Source organism: Ascaphus truei, chromosome 3 (assembly GCF_040206685.1).
Source record: "Ascaphus truei isolate aAscTru1 chromosome 3, aAscTru1.hap1, whole genome shotgun sequence".
NCBI classification, from domain to species: Eukaryota; Metazoa; Chordata; class Amphibia; order Anura; family Ascaphidae; genus Ascaphus; species Ascaphus truei.
The window spans coordinates 35,233,293-35,256,710 of NC_134485.1; the positions used below are offsets into that span (position 1 = coordinate 35,233,293).

Consider the following 23,418-nt stretch of genomic DNA (forward strand, 5'->3'; position numbering starts at 1 on the left):
TGCTTTAAACTCATTACAAAAATGCAGTAAGTTTTATCTAATACTACAGAACTTATTGGTAAAGAAAGAAACCTGTAGGATTTTCAAAGTGTGCTCCTTTAACTGGAACACCCAAAGAGATATATTAAAGCTGCTGTTCAAGCTCCCGTTTTTTTTTTTTTTTTTTTTAAGGTTTTTTTTTTTAATTCAATAGTTTCATTTGGGCAATCTCTACTTACCTAAAGAACTGCACAGCTGCCGGTCAATTCGTTCTATTGATCGGCAAAGGTTGGCGACATCTTTAAATATGGGGAATGTAAATGGTTGCTATAGCAACAAGCATGCCTTTAAAAATAGAATACAAGAAAATTGGTCTGTCAAAGTTGGTTTTTTTTTAAAACAGAAAATGCTAAAGATATTTTTTCTTACTACAGAACTGATTTATTAAAAAAAAAACACACACATGCAGGATATTGTTTGAACTGCAGCTTTAAATACTCCACATGCAGATACAGAGATCCGTGTGTTAATCTGGTAACAGAAATGTAAGTGCTATGAGACATAACAAATGTACTCCATGCGATGGAAACATAAACACAAAGAGCGACACACAATATAACCACAAAGATAAAAATAAAGTACAGTATCTACAATAGACAATAGCAACCCTCGTTATACCAACTTTAAGTCATGCAAAAACCTGTAAAAATAAAAGCCAACCAGGTTAATTAAGAATATCATGGGGACAAAAGAGGAAATAAAATAAAAAAAAGGATATCGCCCCACTCTTTTTTTCAAACCAGAAGGGACTTTGTTTGCAAGGTGAGGATCTGAAATGTTTGTTTCCAAAAACTGTCACCCTTTCTAATATGGGGGGAAGGGCGGAGGAAGGCCTGATGCATGTTGGGTAACAAAATGCTTAGAGCCGGAGAGCTATGAACTAAGGTATGTTTGGAGTGGTGCGTAGATACATCACAGGTAGAAACACACCCACGTCTGAACCATTGTTAGTAGCCAGTAATTTACGCTTCATACATTGGCACAAAGGTGCAAGATAGAAATTATTCTTTTTGCCTCCGTTTTGCTCCAAAATTGACTTTGGACATATTCTCAGAGTATCCAAATATCGCATATATTCCCGAGAGTATCCAAACTCAGCATTTTTACATGAATAATATTTTCCCTGCAATGTTAGTTTAAGAAAAATCATCGCATTTTAACCGAATGTAATATGTTTGATATAATTAATAGAAGGAGGCATGTCGTAGATTTAGGATTTGTAATGAGTAGAACGAAATTCTGACTTCTTAAGTCTGCTTTTTTTTTGCTAAATACAGTACCTTTCACCTCTTCTCTCCCCGAAAGTTGCCACAGAGCTTCCACTGCTGCTGTAACCCAATCCCCAAAAACTATTCTGCGAGAGACCCCTAAAATAAAGCACTCTTCATTTCCGCATCCTGCTATTTCTGTTTCCTTTTCAGTTCTCCACAGGTATTCTAGATCATGTTTAAAGGGTGGATGGAGCCCCTCTCTTGCAATGTTTTAGCACAGCATGGGTCTCTTGTAGTGCCTATCAAGCTGACAGCTACCTTATTCTTCAGCTGGAATTGCTCCCTGCTAAGCTGTGCTAATGCTGAATTGCTGAACTGACAACACTAACACACTTTTGACAGCGGTTTGTCACAGTGCGTTTGCCAATTTTGACAGTGTCTCTTGAATCTGTTTACACCAGGACCAATCTTCCAGTATAATATTGTTAGACACACAAATGACCATTATCTTGTGCCGTAGTTATTACTTAGCGTTCCTAGCAACCTATATGTACTGGCCTATTGTGAGGCAATTAAAAGTCTGAAGATCGTCTTGTGTGTAGCGTAGTTCAGATTGGACCAATTTCCACCCTATGTAATACCCCCCGCAACCCCACCCCATCCTAAACCGGAATCAGCTGTCAGGCTGGGCCGTATTCCAACCTGACACACACAACATCCCACAATGAGCAGCCACGTCACCACCTTGTTTCCACATGGTCCCTTAATCCCTCTAGGCTGTAAGCTCTCAGGATCGGGGCCCTCATTACACCTCTGTGTATCTGTTTGTGCTTGTTGGACCTTATTTGTATGTAACTCTTTATGAAACTATCAAATCTCTGTTACCCCCATTGTACTGCGCTGCGGAATATGTTGGTGCTATACAAATAAACGGTAATAATAATCAATTTTCCCTATGGGGTTTTAGAAAGGATTAGCAGAATGTAATAAGCATAGACTAAAAGGGAAATCCTCCATTAATTCGTGGTTGCAATCATTCATGTTACTGAGAAATTGGCAGTGGACATTTGAAAAGGTCATTTTCTCTCATTTGTAATTATTGGCAAAAACTCTTAACCCCTTCATGGTGCAGGCCCCACTAGCAGCAAAGTGGGCAACGTTTATACATGCTGGGTACGTGCTGGGTACATGCTACAACATTTCTGCAGACAGACTAATGGCCCATCGGATTAACAGCGGGGGTTCCTGGCAGTCCCATTCAAACTGAATGGGACTGCCAGGGACCCCTGCTGTGTCCCTGGCAGTCCCATTCAGAAATGTCACTGAAATGTTTGCAGCATGTACCTGGATCTTGTTGGTGATAGCCTCAGATTTTCCAAGGCAAGTTTAAGGCAAGTTTTAGAATACTCATCGACGCACCTGTAGAGTTTAAGTGAGTATTGGGAGTTTTCAGAAACGTAAGAAACAAACCCCAATAATGACTCTCCCTTCTGGATCGGCAAAAGAATCCTGTATGAATTGCATTTGTACACAACAACTATTGCGAGGTCAAGATATTCTGCTCTGCCTGAGGACGTCTGATCTGCTCACTGTCAGACTTTGTTTTTATTTTAAAATGGAAGTCAAGTCTTTTAAGGCTGCGATTATACACGGAGCACACGCCTGACGCTGGCTCGAATGTGATCTGCTTCAGGTGATGGGGGGCGGGGGGGCATGGCCGTGACGTCACGTGAGCGATTCGCCCTCATTGACGTCATGTGGCCGTCGCTTGGAAAGGCAAATTGATTTGTCGATCCAAAACGCGGTTGCGCCGGCCTCGTAGGATTGAGGCATGTGGTTCGCGACGCACGTGCACGCGCAATCGCGGCCTAAGTCTTGCAAAATATAAGTGTTCTAGTATTTCAGAGCGATCCCATATTGTACTTTGTTTTTGTGGAATGTGAAACATGACTGCCTATTCATCTCTGAGCCGTAGCAGTGTCCAATTTCCGGCTTCATTTGAAGTAATATAAAACGGGAACATTGGTAGCAGTGGGAGAATGCAACATTAATATCACTATGATAGGGTTCTGTTTCTCTCTTAGGAGTGGACATTTTTAAGTACATCTCTTTGCTTTGGATTTGAAGGCTCCTTAAGTAGTAGAAATGTTCATTTAATGAGCACAATGTATTTATTTTTTAAGCGTCAGTCATCTAATTTGCCTCTATTACGGCTTTTATGTCGCTTTTGGTTCAAAGTTGCATTGCTCCTTGGATACCATCTTGGGAAGAGAGGAAGCAGAAAGTGAGGCAATTAGTGTGCTCATTTGTATAACCGTTGCCAGAAAATGGTTATTTATCTGCAGTTGAAACATACTTCCACATATTTCATACAGTGTTGGGAAGCCTCTGCGAGACACGGATGCAATGTTGAATATTTGTAGTCTTTAGGATACTAGAGATGGGTGACATTTTTGCAGAAAATCGAATCCGCCGTGAATTTGAAAGTTTCTTTCACCTATGGATTTCTGCGGAACTTTAAAAAAAAAAAAAATTATAGAAAGGCAGATTTAAAGAAAAATCTCTAGATTACAGTACTGTAAACTGCAGACTGATTTGAATGAGAGCGGCATACAGATGTCTCCATATGTTGTAAGGAGGGAGGTTTGAGGTGGATTAAAATAGGTCTCTATCTTTCTCCCCCCCATCCGTCCCCCATGATCCCCTTTTCTCCTCCTCCCCCAACCTTCACTCTCCCCCCCATCCCCCGCCCTTATATCTCCAAAACCCATATTTGAGAGTTTGGGCGAAATAGATTTTTCAAATGTGCAGGTGAATTTAATACAAAATGAGATGGCGTATTTCACAAGATCTGGGACTGAACGGATCCGCTGGTAAATTAGGACGTATCCGCCCAAATTTATAGTGCCCAATCTGCTTTCAGGTTTTCGTGTGCAGATCGGGGTTTTGGTAAAACAATCCGCGGAAAATCCACGAGTGGGATTTTGACAAGTTCCCCAATCTCTAGTCCTCCCCCCACGTACAGTGCAGTGGAAAGTTCGCGTCGCCTTTTATATACCAAAACTTTTCATTGTTCTCCGTTTACTGCAGGAGTTCCTTGAAGAACAGCCGCGTTTTACTGGCCAGCTGTTGCATCGCAGTTAATGTTGATTAGTCTGAGGTTCGCGACAGACGTTCCTTCCTTGCGTTGTGTTCCACTTATACTTGTAGAACTTGCTATTGTATTGCCAGCGCACCCCTGATCAACAAGTGTCGTATGTTATTTTGTAAAGCACTGTGTACAGCATCTGTGCTACGTAGCAACAAACCAACAACACAGTCGCATTCTTCAGAAACAAAAAGAAAACAATGAATGCTTTGAACTATTAGTAGCTGTTAACACCAAAGCTTGTCGAGCGGGTCAGTGTTGCATTGTGGGTATTCATTTACTTTACGATATAAATAAACTTTTTCCGTGCTAGGGAGGCCAGCAACATATTGCGCTGTTGCTGGTCCCTCTGGAAGCAAAAGAGTTACATTAAGCTCTTAAATTGTACGATTATCCTAATCAAACAATAAATTGGCCTTCTTTCAAATCAAATCAAATCGGCTTTATTGACATGACAGAAAATTATTTCAGTATTGCCAAAGCATGAATAACAGGGGGTAGGGTGTAATGTTTACACAGTGCATGGATTACAGGGGGTAGGGTGTAATGTTTACACAGTGCATGGATTACAGGGGGCTGGGTGTAATGTTTACACAGTGCATGGATTACAGGGGGCTGGGTGTAATGTTTACACAGTGCATGGATTACAGGGGGTAGGGTGTAATGTTTACACAGTGCATGGATTACAGGGGGTAGGGTGTAATGTTTACACAGTGCATGGATTACAGGGGGCTGGATGTAATGTTTACACAGTGCATGGATTACAGGGGGCTGGGTGTAATGTTTACACAGTGCATGGATTACAGGGGGCTGGGTGTAATGTTTACACAGTGCATGGGTAACAGTTACACACAGGGATGTGGGGGTTAGTGGGCGTCTCTCGGCCTGTGACCAGTGCTGATAAAGTGTGCGCCAGCTCTGCCGTGGTTTAGTCTTCTCCTGAGAGGACCGCTATTTTTTGGTTTCTTCTATATTCTGAAAGTTCTGGATAAGAGCTGTGCGTTTCTCCAGGTGGGCGCTCCTCTCCTCACTTCAGCGTATTGTGTGCAGCGCGGCAGGATGTGTGTTTCATCTTCTACCTTTCAATGGGGAGTGATCCCAAATGGAATGAAAAATGTGTCCTTTGACAATAACCTTTGAAAACCTTTTCGCATTTTTTCCCTTTCAGTTGGGGAATTTGTCAGTGACGCGCTTCTTGTTCCGGATAAGTGCAAGTTTCTTCACCAGGAAAGGATGGACATTTGTGAAACCCACCTGCACTGGCACACCGTAGCCAAAGAGGTAACATATCTTTCTTGTGTGTTCTTTCAAACCTATCCTCTCTGTATGATCCACCCACATATACACAAGCCATCCACAAATGTTCGCTAAAACAGCTACTCTGTATATTCAAAACACCCCCCCACCCCCACCCCCACTTCTTTAGTTTATCAATTCTCTAAGTTGCTACTATAGCGTTGCAGCGTAGTTAACATATCCCCACCATCACCATTGCCAAAATGTTTCACCTATACCAGGGGTGGCAAACTCCAGTCCTCAAGGGCCACCAACAGGTCAGGTTTTAAGGATGTCCCTGCTTCAGCACAGGTGGCTTAGTCACAATGACTGAGCCACTGATTGAGCACCTGTGCTGAAGCACGGATATTCCTCAAATGTGGCCTGTTTAGCGGCTGGAGTTCGCCACCCCTGGCCTATACCCATCCACCAAGCCAAACTCCTAAATGACCATTTCATTTTGCATATTGCTCACGAGCGAATGATTTAAAGATATGGATCACAATGAACTAAAGTAATCAGTTATTAGTATTACAGGTCGCCCCCCCCCCCCCCCCCTACCACCATTTGCACTGCTGTAGAAACCATTAGTAAGTAACAAAATTCGGCCCAAATTTTGTGACCTGTGGGGTAATGTGTAGCATAGGATAACTATAAACACCCAAAGCTGGGGCGTGGTAAGGCTTACCACCGTTTGTTATTTTGAGGCCATGATATCACTCAGAAACAAGGCCACCTTGTTGGATGATATTATAAGTGTGTATGATTCTACACTTTGCCAAGAAGACGCCTGTGACGATAGCTTCCACAGGCTTATTAATATTACACAAAAATAATTGGGTTTGAACTGAACGAGGCTTAAGATATAATAAATTGTATTTATTCCTTAGAATAAAGGTGAACACAACAGATAATACAGTAACAAACAAGAAGTACACTTACTTAAGGGTTGGGGAATGAGAAGTATGATGTAGCATTTCTTTCAGCAGTGAGGAAATCATTCAGGTGATATCAGGTAACCATATCAGCAAACGAAGACCAAGGATATATGGGTGGACAGCAGTTTATAAACCATTCTCCTTCTATTCTTAACCTTAAGCACAGGGGATTGGTTTACAATTACCTCCAGCCACTCACTAACGTGGGAAAGCATTCTGACCCATGCCCCCCTGCTAGTTGGCACATGCGCAGTAGAACTCTGGGGGTCTCATTTCTGAAGCCCCACATTTACGTCAGGAATGCCAGACAGTCTACCATTTGGAGTTCTGGCAGGAAAACCTTTGTTGAAAGGTGTTAACTGGAACACTTAAGACCTGCCCTGGTTTGGGCTTCGGATAAACAGTGAGGGTGATAAAACTCTTTGAACAGCACTTAAATCCTAGACATAGCGGCGTCCCCAGGGCCATCTGCTACCTTATGGCCCAAAATAATTTCTTCTGGGTCTTTGTCCATACCTTAAGATACACTATTAAGCATAAAACATAAACGTATTAAAATATCCGGTTCCGTTAGGTTTAGCAGGTCCAAACTTCCCAGTTCGCATTGCCAGAACTGGGACACCATATGGTCCAAAAAGCGACTGGCTACGACCTAAGAAACCGGAGTTACACCAATGCACATTAAATCATTTTAATACAAAAATCTCCATTGAAAAAGAAATCTCAGCTTTTCACTAAATCCCCATTGAAAACAACGGGCAGCTCCGCCATAGACTTTCAATGGTAAATCGCCGCCATTGAAGTCAATGGGGGTTTTCTGCCATTGAAGTCTATGGGAAAAGTCCCGAACTTCAAGGGGGTCCATACTCCGTCGGGTTGGTCCAAGCGGGTCAAGGATGGTTCTGCAGCGATGCCGGAGCAGTGGCTACAGATACCCCAAACCCTGATCCGCTGAACCCTCCGGAACCGGAGATATGGATTCCTAAAATTCAGCATTTCTCACTTAGTCATTTTTCTGAGCCGTTTCTGCCGCCGCCGGCAAAGCCTATGGCGCGACCCGCTCTATCTGGTTCGACCCTTATCGGGGGTCCAGGATTCGGGGACCCGGTGGTGGTCGAGTGGGGAGACGCTTAGGAACTAGGGGCAAAAAGAATTTTATCCCTAGGTGCCCTAAAACAGTTTATTTCCCCGCTAATTGACGTTGAACTTGACCCAGTGATTTTAGCTCTTTTGAAGGACATTGTATCCGCTTTGCGGTCTGGACGGCAGCCAACTAGGTTACCTCGAGGCATCTCCATTGAAGTCAATGAGCCCATTGACTTTCAATGGGAAACCGCCGCTCTCCCTCTCGGACGCCACCTGCTGGTCACTACAGGAAACAGGACGAAAACAGCACAAATTCCTATTGAAATGCATTGAGCCCTAATGGCGGCCAATGGGGACCTGCAAAATGGTGCCCGAAAAGGCGGGAAACTTACACAAAGAGCTATAATCATTAAAGAATTATTAACCCTTGTGCTCCCGGATGGATTCTAGTGTGTGTGTGATGCAAACACTGAGTAACCAGACATTACAATGGAACAGGGGAAAATACATTTACATGTCATAACAAGGGTTACATCACATTTCTGGACCTCAGCCCAGTTAACCCCTTGTCTCCCTGGTGCGGTCAGGGGTGGCCAAATGGGGTGCAACCCCTTTAATACCGGGCCACCACCTCTCTCCCTCTACACCTCCCCTTCTTAATGCGTGTCCTGTGGCCCACTGGCCCTGACGGGGAGTGGGGCACTGCTGGCACCATTAATGAATTCAGTCTCAGAGGGATAGTCCTGGCGTGAAAGTCCATCAGCATTGCTGTTTTCACTACCCTTTTTGTGCTGAATGGTGAATTCAAATTCTTGCAAAGCCAAGCTCCATCTCAGCAGTTTGGCATTTTCCCCTGATACCCTCTGTAGCCAGCTCAGGGGATTGTGGTCGGTAATGACCGTGAAAGCCCTCCCATAGACATAGGGCTGGAGCTTTTTGAGTGCCCACACAATGGCCAAGCACTCCTTTTCAATGGTGGCATATGCCACCTCCCTGGGGAGCAGTTTGCGACTGAGATACACCACAGGGTGCTCTTTGCCGTCGTCCCCCACCTGGCTCAACACAGCCCCCACACCAAAGTCTGAGGCATCAGTCTGAATAAGAAAATGCTTGGTATAATCTGGGGCAGCCAGGATGGGGGCCTCAGCAAGCGCAGCTTTCAGTGCCTGGAAAGCAGTTTCACAGGCAGGAGACCAGGTAATAAGCACAGGCAGTTGCTTCTTAGTCAGATCAGTCAGGGGTTTGGCCACGGCGCTGTACTGTGGGACAAATTTCCTGTAGTACCCTGCGGTGCCCAAAAAGGCCATGACCTGTTTCTTGGTTTTTGGAACAGGCCACTGAACTATGGCTTCTACCTTGGCTGGCTCTGGCTTGAGATGCCCTCCACCCACCCTGTGCCCTAAGTACAGGACTTCTGCCATCCCTACCATACACTTAGTGGGTTTTAAGGTAAGCCCAGCCTCCCTGATTCTATCCAGCACCGCAGCTACATGTCCTATGTGGGATTCCCAGGAATTACTAAAGACAGCAATGTCATCTAAGTAAGCCCTGGCATAGCTCTGCATCCCTTCCAGTAACCTATTGACCAGGCGTTGGAAGGTAGCCGGGGCATTCTTCATCCCAAATGGCATCACCAAAAACTCATAGAGGCCACTTGGAGTGATGAATGCTGACTTCTCCCTAGCCTCCAGGGTCAGGGGAATCTGCCAGTAGCCTTTGCTCAGATCCATGGTGGTCAGATACTTTGCCCCCGCGAGTTCATCTAGTAACTCATCCATGCGGGGCATGGGGTAAGCATCTGACACCGTCCCAGCGTTGAGCAACCGGTAGTCCACACAAAACCGGGTAGTTTTGTCCTTCTTAGGCACTAGGACTACTGGACTTGCCCAAGGGCTCTGGGACGGAGTAATTACCCCTAGGGTCAGCATCTCCTCAATCTCTCTCTCCATACTTGTCTTGACCTCTGCTGACACTCTATAAGCGTGCTTATGCAGAGGCTGCAGGTCCCCTGTGTGTACTGGGTGTTTGGTGAGATGTGTGGTCCCTGGCATGTCAGTGAAGAGGGCGCTATACTGAGCTAGCATGTCCCTGGCTTCTTCCTTCTGCCTAGCACTCAACTGTGCCCCGATCTCTACCTGCTCAACAGTGTTTCCTTGCTTTGCCTCCCCTAGGAGATCAGGCAGAGCATTGCTCGCCGGATCCTCCAGCAGTGGGCTACAAATGGCCATTACTGCTCCCATACTCGGTGCTCTGTATTCCTTTAACATATTAATGTGATATGTCTTGTGCCTCTCAGGCGCTACCTGTACAACATAGTTGCACTCATTCACCTTTCGGATAACCGGGTACGGTCCCGACCAGGCAGCCATCAGCTTGTTCTCCCGAGTGGGTTTGAGAACAAGCACCTGCTGTCCTGGGATGAATTCTCTGCTACGGGCCTGCTGGTCATACCATTGCTTCTGCTTGGTCTGAGCAGCCCTGAGGTGGTCCTGGGCCACCCCCATAAGCATCTCTAACTGGTCTCTGAGATCTACTACATACTGGATCACTGAAGCATCAGTAGCAGTAGTCTCCCCCTCCCATCCCTCACGGAAGAGGTCCAGAGGTCCACGTACCCTGCGGCCATATAGTAGCTCGAAGGGGGAGAAGCCTGTAGATTCTTGCGGTACCTCTCGGTATGCAAACAGCAAGTGCTGCAGGTGAATCTCCCAGTCTTTCCCCTCCGCCTCTATAAAGGTCCGAAGCATCTGCTTCAGGGTACCATTAAACCTCTCACATAATCCGTTTGTTTGGGGATGGTAAGGGGTAGTGCGCTGGTGCTGTACACCGCAGGCATCCCAGAGACAATGTAACAGTTCACTCATGAACTGCGACCCCTGATCAGTTAGGATCTCACTAGGGAAACCTACCTTAGCAAAAATGTTCAGCAAAGCTGCTGCCACTGTCTTGGCACTTATGGTGCCCAGCGCTACCGCCTCAGGGTACCGGGTGGCAAAATCCACCACCGTGAGGATGTAGCGCTTCCCTGACCTGCTAGGAATCATGAGGGGTCCTATCCGGTCCATCGCTACCTTCTGGAAGGGTTCCCCTATTATCGGTAGGGGTCTCAGGGGTGCCTTCACACGGTCGCCCGCCTTACCTACTCGCTGGCAGGTATCACAGGAGCGGCAGAAATCAGCCGCATCCCTGGATGCCCCCGGCCAGAAGTAACGCTGCAATAACCGGGCTCGCGTTCTGGTGACCCCCTGATGTCCCGCTAACGGAATAGAGTGAGCTACCCGTAACAATTGCAGTCGGTACCCCTGGGGTACTACTAGCTGTCGCTTACCGGTCAATCCCTTCTCTATTCCCGGGTTCCCTTCTTCTCTGTATAGGAGTCCCTTATGCCATAGGCAGCGCTCAGTGCCCTCCCCTGCCTGAGATTCGGACGCCCGAAGTCTCACGCCGGCCAGGGTAGGGTCTACCTTCACTGCCTCCCTAAACTGGGCTCCTAAATCTGGCCCCCCCCCAGTCATGTCATTGTCAGGGGAAGGGGACACGGTAAGGGGGAACAGTAAGTCAGCCTGTGGTTGCAACTGATCCTGGCTTACCTCCCTGGGCTCCTCTGTGCCCTCCGCTAACGTTGGTCCCAAAGGCTGGGGGACTGGGGTGGCCACCGCCGGCATTGCCGCGGTCTGGCTCCGGGTAACCGCCGCCACTGCAGCGGGCTGGGGCACCCGGTCGTAGGTGCAGGTCATCGGTCCCAGGTCATTGCCCAAAAGAATTTCAGCATCCAAACCTGGTAAAACCCCCACCTCCCGCACACCCTTGCCCACCCCCCAATCCAAAAAAATGCGGGCCACCTGCAGGAAACGTGGCTCTCCGTCAGCCACAGTGATCTGCATCCCAGGGCCTGGGATCAATTCCTCTGGCCGGACCATATCAGGTCGGACCAGGGTCACTGCAGCTCCTGAATCAAGTAAGCCAACTGCTTGCCGGTCACCGACTGTGACCGGGGTGAGATGCTTGCTCCTGCCGTCCGTCTGCTGCAGGTCTGCGCTGTGATGTTCTCCGCTCCTGGCTGTAGGCACTGAAGAAACCGGAATAGGGGTGACATGGGACGTCTCGCTGGGAGTTGTTTCCATGACCGGTCCTGGTTCTTTGGTGGAAGCCACCCGCACGCGGGCTACCGGCTTTGCAGCTGGGGTGCGTTGCCCTTGGTAGGGTCCATTGGAACGCAGGGGTTCCGGGCAATCTGGTCTAAGGTGACCAGTGCTGTTGCAATTGTAGCACCGGCGCTCATGCCGGAGCTCTCCCGCCTTCTGTGACCCGCTGCCCGCAGGCGGCTTTTGGGTCCACTGGGGGGTACTCACAGCTTTCTTGGCCGGCGCCGGTGGGGTTACCGCTTTGGCTGGTACCTTGGCGGTCATCTGGGACCGGCTGACCACATAGTCATCTGCCATCCTCGCCGCCTCGGTGTAGGTCTTGGGCTTTTTATCATACACAAAAGCCCTCACCGCCGGCGGGCACTGCTGCATGAGCTGCTCCTGAAAGATGAGGTCCAGCAGGCGTTGGTAAGTCTTGGCCTCAGAGCCCTCCACCCAGTGTAACCTGTACAAAGCCATGCGGGTCACATAAGTGACATAGGTCTCCTGAGGGTGCCTCTCCTCCAGCCGGAACTTACCCCGGTAAGCTTCAGGGGTAAAACCGTGCTGAAACAGCAGAAGTTCTTTCAGGTGGTCATAGTCATCAGCAAACTCATCTGGAAGCGCCATCAAGGTCTGCTTAGCCAAGCCGGAGAGTAGCGGGTCCAGGCGTGCAACCCTATGCTGGGGAAGCACCCCGTACCGCCGGCACTGCATTTCAAAGTTCCTTAGAAACATGTCAATCTGATCAGTGCCCTCCACATACTTGGTGAGGCTGTGCTTGTCCAGTTGAAGTCCATCTTTGGGGGGTCGGACCGGGGGGCAATAAGCGGGTCTGTTCACTGCCATAGAGATAAACTGTAGCCGCTCCTCCGGTGTCCCTCGGTCTCCCCACGCTGTTATCAGTGCCAGCATTTCAGGGGTAAAGGGACTGCTAGCCGCAGCTACCCGTGCCCCTCCTGCTGCACTTGTCCTGGGAGGTGCACTTGGTCCCTCCCCGGGATCCTGCCAGCCTGGCACTGGGTTCAGTCCCTGATCTCCGGGCGGCTGTAAAAGGGCAAGCTGAGCTACTTCCAGGACCTCTGGATGCTCAGCTTCATATGCGGTGACTGCAGCAACCATGTCCTCGACCTCCTGGTCCACATATTCCAGTCCATAGGCACGGCACTTGTCTTTTAGCGGATTTCTAGTTCTCAGGTAATAGAGGTTCTCCGCTTCACTCATGGCTCTGAGTTCTGGGTCACAGCAGTGAGGTGGTGTGACAACTTGCGTTACTTGTTGCACTACTGTGTGTTCAATATCTTTAGTCCCAGGAACTTGCAATTACTATCAAGTTCCCACTGGATCACAGTACCCCGCAGAATACTGTAATCCAGGTCCAGTTCAGTCCCACCAGCTGCCACCAGTTATATTAATACGCCTGTGACGATAGCTTCCACAGGCTTATTAATATTACACAAAAATAATTGGGTTTGAACTGAACGAGGCTTAAGATATAATAAATTGTATTTATTCCTTAGAATAAAGGTGAACACAACAGATAATACAGTAACAAACAAGAAGTACACTTACTTAAGGGTTGGGGAATGAGAAGTATGATGTAGCATTTCTTTCAGCAGTGAGGAAATCATTCAGGTGATATCAGGTAACCATATCAGCAAACGAAGACCAAGGATATATGGGTGGACAGCAGTTTATAAACCATTCTCCTTCTATTCTTAACCTTAAGCACAGGGGATTGGTTTACAATTACCTCCAGCCACTCACTAACGTGGGAAAGCATTCTGACCCATGCCCCCCTGCTAGTTGGCACATGCGCAGTAGAACTCTGGGGGTCTCATTTCTGAAGCCCCACATTTACGTCAGGAATGCCAGACAGTCTACCATTTGGAGTTCTGGCAGGAAAACCTTTGTTGAAAGGTGTTAACTGGAACACTTAAGACCTGCCCTGGTTTGGGCTTCGGATAAACAGTGAGGGTGATAAAACTCTTTGAACAGCACTTAAATCCTAGACATAGCGGCGTCCCCAGGGCCATCTGCTACCTTATGGCCCAAAATAATTTCTTCTGGGTCTTTGTCCATACCTTAAGATACACTATTAAGCATAAAACATAAACGTATTAAAATATCCGGTTCCGTTAGGTTTAGCAGGTTCAAACTTCCCAGTTCGCATTGCCAGAACTGGGACACCATATGGTCCAAAAAGCGACTGGCTACGACCTAAGAAACCGGAGTTACACCAATGCACATTAAATCATTTTAATACAAAAATCTCCATTGAAAAAGAAATCTCAGCTTTTCACTAAATCCCCATTGAAAACAACGGGCAGCTCCGCCATAGACTTTCAATGGTAAATCGCCGCCATTGAAGTCAATGGGGGTTTTCTGCCATTGAAGTCTATGGGAAAAGTCCCGAACTTCAAGGGGGTCCATACTCCGTCGGGTTGGTCCAAGCGGGTCAAGGATGGTTCTGCAGCGATGCCGGAGCAGTGGCTACAGATACCCCAAACCCTGATCCGCTGAACCCTCCGGAACCGGAGATATGGATTCCTAAAATTCAGCATTTCTCACTTAGTCATTTTTCTGAGCCGTTTCTGCCGCCGCCGGCAAAGCCTATGGCGCGACCCGCTCTATCTGGTTCGACCCTTATCGGGGGTCCAGGATTCGGGGACCCGGTGGTGGTCGAGTGGGGGGACGCTTAGGAACTAGGGGCAAAAATAATTTTATCCCTAGGTGCCCTAAAACAGTTTATTTCCCCGCTAATTGACGTTGAACTTGACCCAGTGATTTTAGCTCTTTTGAAGGACATTGTATCCGCTTTGCGGTTTGCGGTCTGGACGGCAGCCAACTAGGTTACCTCGAGGCATCTCCATTGAAGTCAATGAGCCCATTGACTTTCAATGGGAAACCGCCGCTCTCCCTCTCGGACGCCACCTGCTGGTCACTACAGGAAACAGGACGAAAACAGCACAAATTCCTATTGAAATGCATTGAGCCCTAATGGCGGCCAATGGGGACCTGCAAAATGGTGTCCGAAAAGGCGGGAAACTTACACAAAGAGCTATAATCATTAAAGAATTATTAACCCTTGTGCTCCCGGATGGATTCTAGTGTGTGTGTGATGCAAACACTGAGTAACCAGACATTACAATGGAACAGGGGAAAATACATTTACATGTCATAACAAGGGTTACATCACATTTCTGGACCTCAGCCCAGTTAACCCCTTGTCTCCCTGGTGCGGTCAGGGGTGGCCAAATGGGGTGCAACCCCTTTAATACCGGGCCACCCCCTCTCTCCCTCTACAACACCTATAATAGATGATACGCAGTATGGTTTGATAGAACTGTGTTTGTCTTTGTTCTTAGTCTTGTAGTGAGAAGAGCATGAATCTTCATGATTATGGAATGCTGCTGCCCTGTGGAATTGATAAGTTCCGCGGAGTGGAGTTCGTGTGTTGCCCAGCTGCAGATGAAAGTGACAGTTTTGACTCGGCTGATGCTGAAGATGACTCAGATGTTTGGTGGGGAGGTGCAGATGCAGATTATGCTGACAGAAGGTGAGTCTTGCTCTCTTCAGTTAAAAACAAGAAACAAAGAGGGGGGGAAAAACCTTAATGACATAAATTTGCGAGTCTGCGGCTATTTCGCTTCAAATGTCTCAGCATCCGATAGAACAAACGGAGAAAAAAGAACAAGCAGCACACAACTCTCATAGTGTAGTAAATGCAATCATATTGAAAATAAAGTGAATGTGGTAAGTATCGCACGTATCAGTACTGATTAAAAAAGGCAATACATGTACCTGAATGTCCGTCGGATGAGGGGACCTGCTGAGCGGTGTTGGTAACATGTGTCTGAATACCTTTTTAATCAGTATTGATGTACGTGCAATACTTACCACCTTCACTTTATTCTCAATATAATTGAATTTACTACACTATGAGAGTTGTGCGCTGCTTGTTCGTTTTTTTTCTTCATTAATTCTGGGTAATGACATGCAAATGAGCACTCGGTGTGACACTTTTTATATTCCGTCTCTTTGAACCCAGACTCCTATCAGCATATGCCTGACGTATAACGTAGCCTTTTCAGCACAGCCGGGGTTAATTAAGTGCATTGCCAGTAGTCCTGCTCACAGACAGCTGTTTTGACCTCTTGGGTCTCATCAGTGTGAGGCTTTGCAATGTGGCGCTGGAAGTGGCTACAGCCAGAATCAAAATAAGTTATGGTGAGTTAGAAAAAGTGGCAAGACCCCTCCACCGTACAGTGGTAGCATTCTCCACTGTTTCTTTAAAACCAACCAGTATGTTCTGCATTATTCAAAGTAGAAACAATGAACAGTGTTCATTGATTTCATTTTTGTTAGATATGTAACAGTGTTTCCCCAACCCTCTGGGAGATTCTGCCATTGCTTGTCGTGTGGTGCATGATACCTGCTGGTAACAGGAGGGCTGAGTCGTCTGCCGATGGTAGTGGGGACACAGGACTAGGCTTCTGGGGTTCATACCCTACATATCTCTTTAGCAGTGCAGCGCCTCCATCTGCCGTAGGCTCCAGAGAACTGAAGATGATCTCCCACGGTAGAACCGATACCCTCTCCCCCCAGTAAGCTCACACAATAGGCCGGAGGTATATGCAAACAGGAACGGTTTATTGTCTCTCTCTGTGCAGCACAGTACATGGCAGGTTCTGCCCAAAACAGCAACTCTCAGCTACCCACTGAAGGATGGTCCCTGGACCTTCACTACAAGCCAAGGGCACCTGCAGCAGTCCCAGATCTTCCCTGCCCCTCTAGCAGAGGCAGAGGTATGGTACTCACTCTCCCCTGAAGGGAAGAGGACCAGAGAAAGCCCAATAGTCAGGCTCTTGGCCGTGTGACCTACCTCTCTCAAGAAGGTAGAGGCACTTCTAAATTTGGGGCAGCACCGCCCTTAAGTACAGTCAGGAAGAGGGCATCAGGTCTGCCCATGATTGGACATGCTCAGGCCTGATGTCACCACCACCCACCATCACTCAAGTGCAGCACCAGTGGGGAAAACCCATATTGACTACTGGCAGCCTGATTCTACCAGGACTTATGCCAGGAGTAGAGCAGGTTAGTAGCCAAAGGTGGCATGGCTACAGATTTTTCAATATACATGAGTATTGTATGAAGGTCTTGAATTTTATTCATAACCTTTAGAATTTCACATCTTGACTGAGTGTAGCAGGGATTCTTCGTATGTGTGTTATTATAGCAATGAATGACTTTCCATTGGGTTGCTATCAACTGGTTAATTATTTGACATTACATGTTTCTTCACTTGTTCACTGTGCATGGTAATTACACTGGATCTTGACCTGTTTCACAGATTTCTATAAAGCACAATACATTTTCTCGGTTACCTAATTTTCATGCAGTCTTGACATAAACCCATTTAAAATCCTGGCTAATTTGAACCCTGATTATTGTTGACTTTGGTGTGATCCAGTTTAGGACTGACTGCTGTTCTGGGTGCCCAGTAAATATGTCTGTTACTCATTTTCATTGCAGAAAAATACATTCAGCGATCCTTTTTTTCAGAATAAGAAGTCATTGCAGAAGTGCTCCATTATGAGAATTGCTTATTTCTTCACTTCAATTAAACCGGTTTGTAGTCGCTAAGCACTCGTGCAATGATGCAGAATAATTGCTGATGCTTTATGCATAGTCACTTTGGAATTGAATCATTTCATGCTTACAGAATATTTCCTTTTAGTATAAAACAGTCTTCCAGTATCATAGATTTCGGCTAAATACAGGGTTGTGTGAGGACATATTCCCTTCTCAAGTACACATCCCGATTTAAAGAACTGGAGGAGAAACATGGCAATTTCATGCCTAATAAAATAAGACTCCACAAATATTACATGAGTATCTCCCACAAACTTAGGACACTTAGGGGCCTATGCAGAGAGCAGCGAATTTTAAAAATGGCGAGTTTAATAAAAAGTAGCTTTTTTTGGAGAGTTTTATTCTCCATATGCAGAAATGTGCGAATTCTGCTATGTTTAACATGAATGCGTGTGGCGAGTTTAAATTGGCGAGATGCGCGCTGCAGAAATGTGTTAAAAAAAAATCGCGCCTTTTTTTTCCCTTTGCTATGGCCGCGAGCGGCAGTTTCTTGCCAACTTTTTCTGGCGAGGCAAAAAGGAGACAATCGCGCCATTTTATTGGCGCGAACAGCCGCTAGATGCCGTTCGCGCCTCTCTGCATAAGGATATTTTTAAAACTGGCGAGTTGGAGGTTCTCGCCAGCCGCGAGGCGAGTTTTAGAAATAGAAAAAAAAAATTGGCGTGTTTTTCGTAACTCGCCATTTTCTGCTGTTTTCTGCGCGATTTTCTCCAAAAAATGTCGAGTTTTGAAATAGCGCTGCTCTCTGCATAGGCCCCTTAGTATTCCATCATAAAGAAGCCTATGAATAGAACAAAGTTGGTTGCTGAGGTTCTCACTTTTCACCTGTGCATCATGAGATTCTCATTTTAAGTTCCTACGGCGTATTGCGTGGGACGAACATGCATGGGACTCCCGCTGTTTTGAACTAGCCATAAGGCTTAGCACTTAATTCCTAAAGATGTCCATTATTGACATACTACATTTCCAACCACGCTCCCTTTCAACAACTCATCCCAGCAAAATGGATTTTTTATATATATATATATAACGTGTACATACATAATACAACGTTACAAGTAGGGCAGTTTCAGACTTTGAAAACCGAGCCATATTCTGTATTTCAATGAAAGCAGCAATGCATTAAACTTTGTGCTTTACCACTATCTCTTTCCTTAGATCTTGGGTCTGAAACCTTTCAAGGAAGAAGAGCCATTTTATAAAAAAAATTATTTGTCCAAAATAGCCGCAACACGTGCATGAAAATTACACCCCCACAAACACATACATATACTGTACACACACTAATAGGTATATACTGTATAAGCATTAATATACAACAAACTTATTTTTTCCTTTGCCTAATTCTGATTAAAGTATGTGGGGGAATAAAATGCACCTCACAATAAGTCCCTTTATATTGTTTTTTTCATTGTTTTTCTGTTCAAAACCGTTTGTACAAATTACACGCACACGCACACGCACACGCACACGCACACGCACACGCACACACACACACACACACACACACGGGCCGGTCCCCCTTCATCCCCTTACCTTCTGCTGCGGCTGCGACCGGCAGCAGAGGATGAGGAGAGGCGGGGAGGACTGGGGGTGAGCACGTGACAGTTGTGGAGGCGATCTGTCACCGGAGCTCCGTGGTGACTCAAACAGCAAGGTGCCGCCATCTTTGATCACCCGCACATGCGCACTGAGATGCTGCTGCCGATGACTGGGTTTGCTGCCGGTGGCTGGGAGGGGGAGGGGGGAGTGCTGCCTGTGGCTGGAAGGGGGGAGGGGGAGTGCTACTGGTGGCTGGAAGGGGGTGGGGGAGTGCTACTGGTGGCTGGGTTTGCTGCCGGTGGCTGGAAGGGGTGGGGGGAGTGCTGCTGGTGGCTGGAAGGGGGTGGGGGAGTGCTGCTGGTGGCTGGAAGGGGGTGGGGGAGTGCTGCGGTGGCTTGGAGGGGGGGGTGGGAGTGCTGCCGGTGGCTGGGTTTGCTGCCGGCGGCTGGAAGGGGGGGGGGGGAGTGCTGCAGGTGGCTGGGTTTGCTGCCGGTGGCTAGGAGGGGGGTGGGGGGAGTACTGCCAGTGATTGGGTTTGCTGCCGGTGGCTGGAAGGGGGGGTGCTGCGGTGGCTTTAGTGCTGCCGGTGGCTGGGTTTGCTGCCAGTGGCTGGGGGGGAGTGCTGCCGGTGGCTGGGAGTGGGGGGGAGTGCTGCCAGTGACTGGGTTTGCTTCCCGTTGCTGGGTTTGCTGCCGGTAGGGGGAGGGGGAAGGGGGGGAGTGCTGCCAGGGACTGGGTTTGCTGCCGGTGACTGGGTTTGCTGCGCTCTCCAGCTGCTGCCTCTCTCTCACTGTGTGCTGCGGGGGGGACCGGCCGCTGCTGGTTAGGCCTCTATTTTCCGCCCGGCATCTCCCCAGCTGCTGGCATGCCGCCTCATTGTCCCACGCCGGGCCGCTCTGTGACCGGCGCACTTCCGGTGCATGCCGGCATTAGAGAGACCTGGCGTGGGACAGTGCAGGAGGCAGCCCAGCAGCTGGCGAGATGTCGGGCGGCAAATAGAGGCCTAGCCAGCGCCGGTCGGTCCCCCCCGCATCATACCGTGAGAGAGGCAGCAGCTGGCGAGTGGCAACCTGCGAGAGCTGCATGTAGGTGCGGGAAGAGCCGCAGGTTGCCGACCCCTGCCTTAGATGATACAATTGTACGACATACAGGTTTTTAACTGGATGATATTTCCAGTCACATTGCTTAAGGGCATGTTGGCAGTACAATGTGAATTGATGGAGATTTGATCTAAATTAAATCTTGTGCTGCTCATAACATTCTCTAGAAATGAAGACATAAGTGTATGGTTTATAATTTGCATGAGCGAGGCAAGAGCCATCCTTATTACTGCATTATTATAACAGCACAGGACCATAAGGACATAGGTGCCAATCTAACATTAAAGCAGCACAACGTGTTTTATTTTTTTACACGTTTGAAACACGGTGTCTGTAATGCCTCGGTGTCCTGGCTCACATGGGCCAATGGGAAGCTGCAAGGGATGACATCACGGCTTCATATTGGCCTGGGGGATATTTAAGCCGCCATTATGGTAGCCCCAACTTGCCCAGCCTGAGCTGCTACCAGCACCTCCTATGGAAGTAAGTATCTCGGGATACAGGGGGTCCCCAGAGCAGAAATGAACGCAGTTGAGCTCCGGTAACCACCTGCTTCAATCTTATTGTTTATTTTTTAAACAAAGTGCATGTCACAGAAGTGCTGCTTTAAATATCTTTGAGGCAGAATCAAAAATGAAATAGTTTGAGTTTGAATGACTGCCCATTGACATCAGGAGGGATTGATTTAAATGACTGTGTAGTAATAAAGCCTAGTTAGATATTAATAATGCATTTTTTACAGCTTTGTTATAGGCAGCGTGATGCTGTATATTGCTTATTAGCGCTTTATATTCTTAGTGTAGTTGAATGTTTAGTTTATCTAATGAACATGCAGTAAATATAATCTCCTAGCATTCATAACATGTTAATTTGATGTATTCGATTACACTGAATTGACTGCTACTGATTGACTTATTTAAATGAGCAGTTCCTCCTACCTTTTTTTTTACAAGGCGGAACTAGAAGTCCCCCTAAGCCAAACATCAATGTTTTCAGCTGTTACCAGGTAAAAATCTACTTCAAACAAAATGGCCACCAAAAAAACAACCAAGAGGAAGTTGCAACATCATCAGTTGTGGCTTCCTATTGGCTTGGATTGCCATTAAAAAAAAAAAAGGAAGTCATACTGGTAACTTCACCAGTAAGTATCTCAGGAAATGGAGATTCCCCGGAGCTGAAAATGGAGGTTTAGCTCTGGAGGGCCCATCCGTTCCAATCTTGTACAAATAACATAATGGAGGTTAGTGAGAGTGGATTGCTTCTTTACCCTCAGACAGTACAGTGAACTTGAAATGCTCAAGATATTCATGGATCAGGTAAACCCACCAAAATCAGCAGTGCTGTGTTTAGTTAGAAATTGCCAAATTTGTTATCATGTTTGGGAATAGGACATAGTCTTACTGAGCGTGATAAAAAGGGTATAACGGGTGGGCTGAGCAGAGTTAGTAAGAAATATGCTCACTTACTGTAATAGATCAACTTTTCCGTGATATTTCTAAATATTCTTGTTGTATCAACTAGATGAGGTTAGTTTTTCTACAGAAGTTTTGTATTACACCTCCTCCCCCTCCCCCCCCCCCACCCCCCCCCCCCCACTCTATCTTTAAAAAACGTTTGTCTATTTGAAAAACACATATCGAAATCATACGGTATCATCAGTTCAAGCCATGTTCCATAACATTTTTGGGCCACATGCATCAAGTTACTGCAACCGTTCCGGCGTTCACTGCCGTTGACTTGAATGGGATTTGTGCCGGAACGGGTGTGGAAGAGACACGTGCAGAGGTACAACCAGGGAGACAGATTTGGGGGAAATTAAACCATGGCTTTACTCAGACCCTGACTTTAAACAATGCAGAAACCATAAAATAAATAAACATCCTATCCCTTTGTAAGGGCTAACTCACTTCCTCGGTCCCTATCTGCAGGGCTGGGAGGATGCGCCTCTTTCCAACCTATAACCCCAATGTCCAAAGAGGTACCTGTAAGCAGGGGGCCCTTTATGTCAGTGTCTGGGTTGGTGTCCGTTGAAGGGCCAGACTTTGGCGGATTCCAGGGTCCGCTGTGTCCTGGAATAGAGGTCTGGGTCCTGGGGTCTTGATGTCAGCACACAGTCCTTCTGTGTGCTCAAGACATCATCTCCTTTGGCAGCACAGCTGTGACTGCTCAGGAGTCTCCCTACGCAGTTTCCAGCAGGAGGCTTTTCTACAGGTCTAATTAGCCATGTGGAGACTGGTTTGTTGTCTTTAGCTGCAATTAACCAGCTCCCTGCTGGATTCCTCAGACCACTAGAGGCTTTCTATTGAAGCCTCGTTTAGACAGGGTTAAGTCCCTGTTACATGTGTCCCTTACACGCATATGTAAATAAGCTATGACACTTTGCAGTGCTTGATGACATCTTGCAGCCCATTAACTTGAATGGGCTGTATAGTATCTTCAAGAGCTGGAATGTTCTTATGGCAAAATACTGCTTAGTAAATTTGGCCCCTAATGCAGAGGACAGTAGAGATTCAGAGAGGGCAAAAATAATTCTCACCATCTTGGAGAGTTTTTGGCATTTATAATAGAAGAAAGAAATGGGTCCAAGTATAGAGCACGGAGGAACAGCAGACGTTCTTTGCACTTGGTTAGTGACAGTCTGACCCTGACTCCCACACCCACATGCACACAACACCATTCAATGATCAATCAGAACAGAGCCAGCAAGAAGCCGACAGAAGCTTTCTCCCCAACTACATCTCATCTCAAACGGTTTACAGATTGGTCACCAGGAAGAGATTTTAATGGATATCTCATTGGAACTTACTACAAAGCTCTGAATTATTAAGCGCATCGTGTACGTGGGAATAGACACTTTCCATACCATAGCCTGCAGTTGAAAACAATCACTTTATCAATACCATTAATAAGAGCAATAAGGGGCATCTTTAACCGTAACATATTGCAATTACTTTTAGCCAGGGCCGCATTTGGCGACGTAACCTTAATGGTATATAACGAAGGTACTGTATACAAATTGCCCAGAATCTATTTCAGGCTTCATAAATAGGGAACAAAATAAAAAACAAGTAGGTTTTAAGTGTGTAGAGTAAAAAAAAATATTGGACACAGTTGACCAGTTGTACCTGCTATCAGTTTCATTGCCTATTCATAATTTAAGGCGCTCTTGTTAAATCTTATTGTCGTTAATATTGATACATGGAAAGGCAGACCTGCGGTTTAACACTTAGGCAGACCTGTTGTTAGGAAGGTCTCAAACTGTCCTTGCATGTTACTGGTTCATGTTACAGACATTGTGCA

General features: G+C 46.8%; 1 protein-coding gene across 9 annotated transcripts in view; it reads left to right on the forward strand.

The window, feature by feature from the left end:
* APP (amyloid beta precursor protein) overlaps positions 1-23,418 on the forward strand; it is a 211,443-nt gene that overhangs the window by 118,611 nt on the left and 69,414 nt on the right. For all 9 annotated transcript variants that reach the window (XM_075593939.1, XM_075593943.1, XM_075593936.1 and 6 more), the window contains exons 4-5: positions 5,567-5,679; positions 15,190-15,380. In XM_075593939.1, the coding sequence (XP_075450054.1) occupies positions 5,567-5,679; positions 15,190-15,380 (304 nt within the window). The remainder of the gene's footprint in view (positions 1-5,566; positions 5,680-15,189; positions 15,381-23,418) is intronic.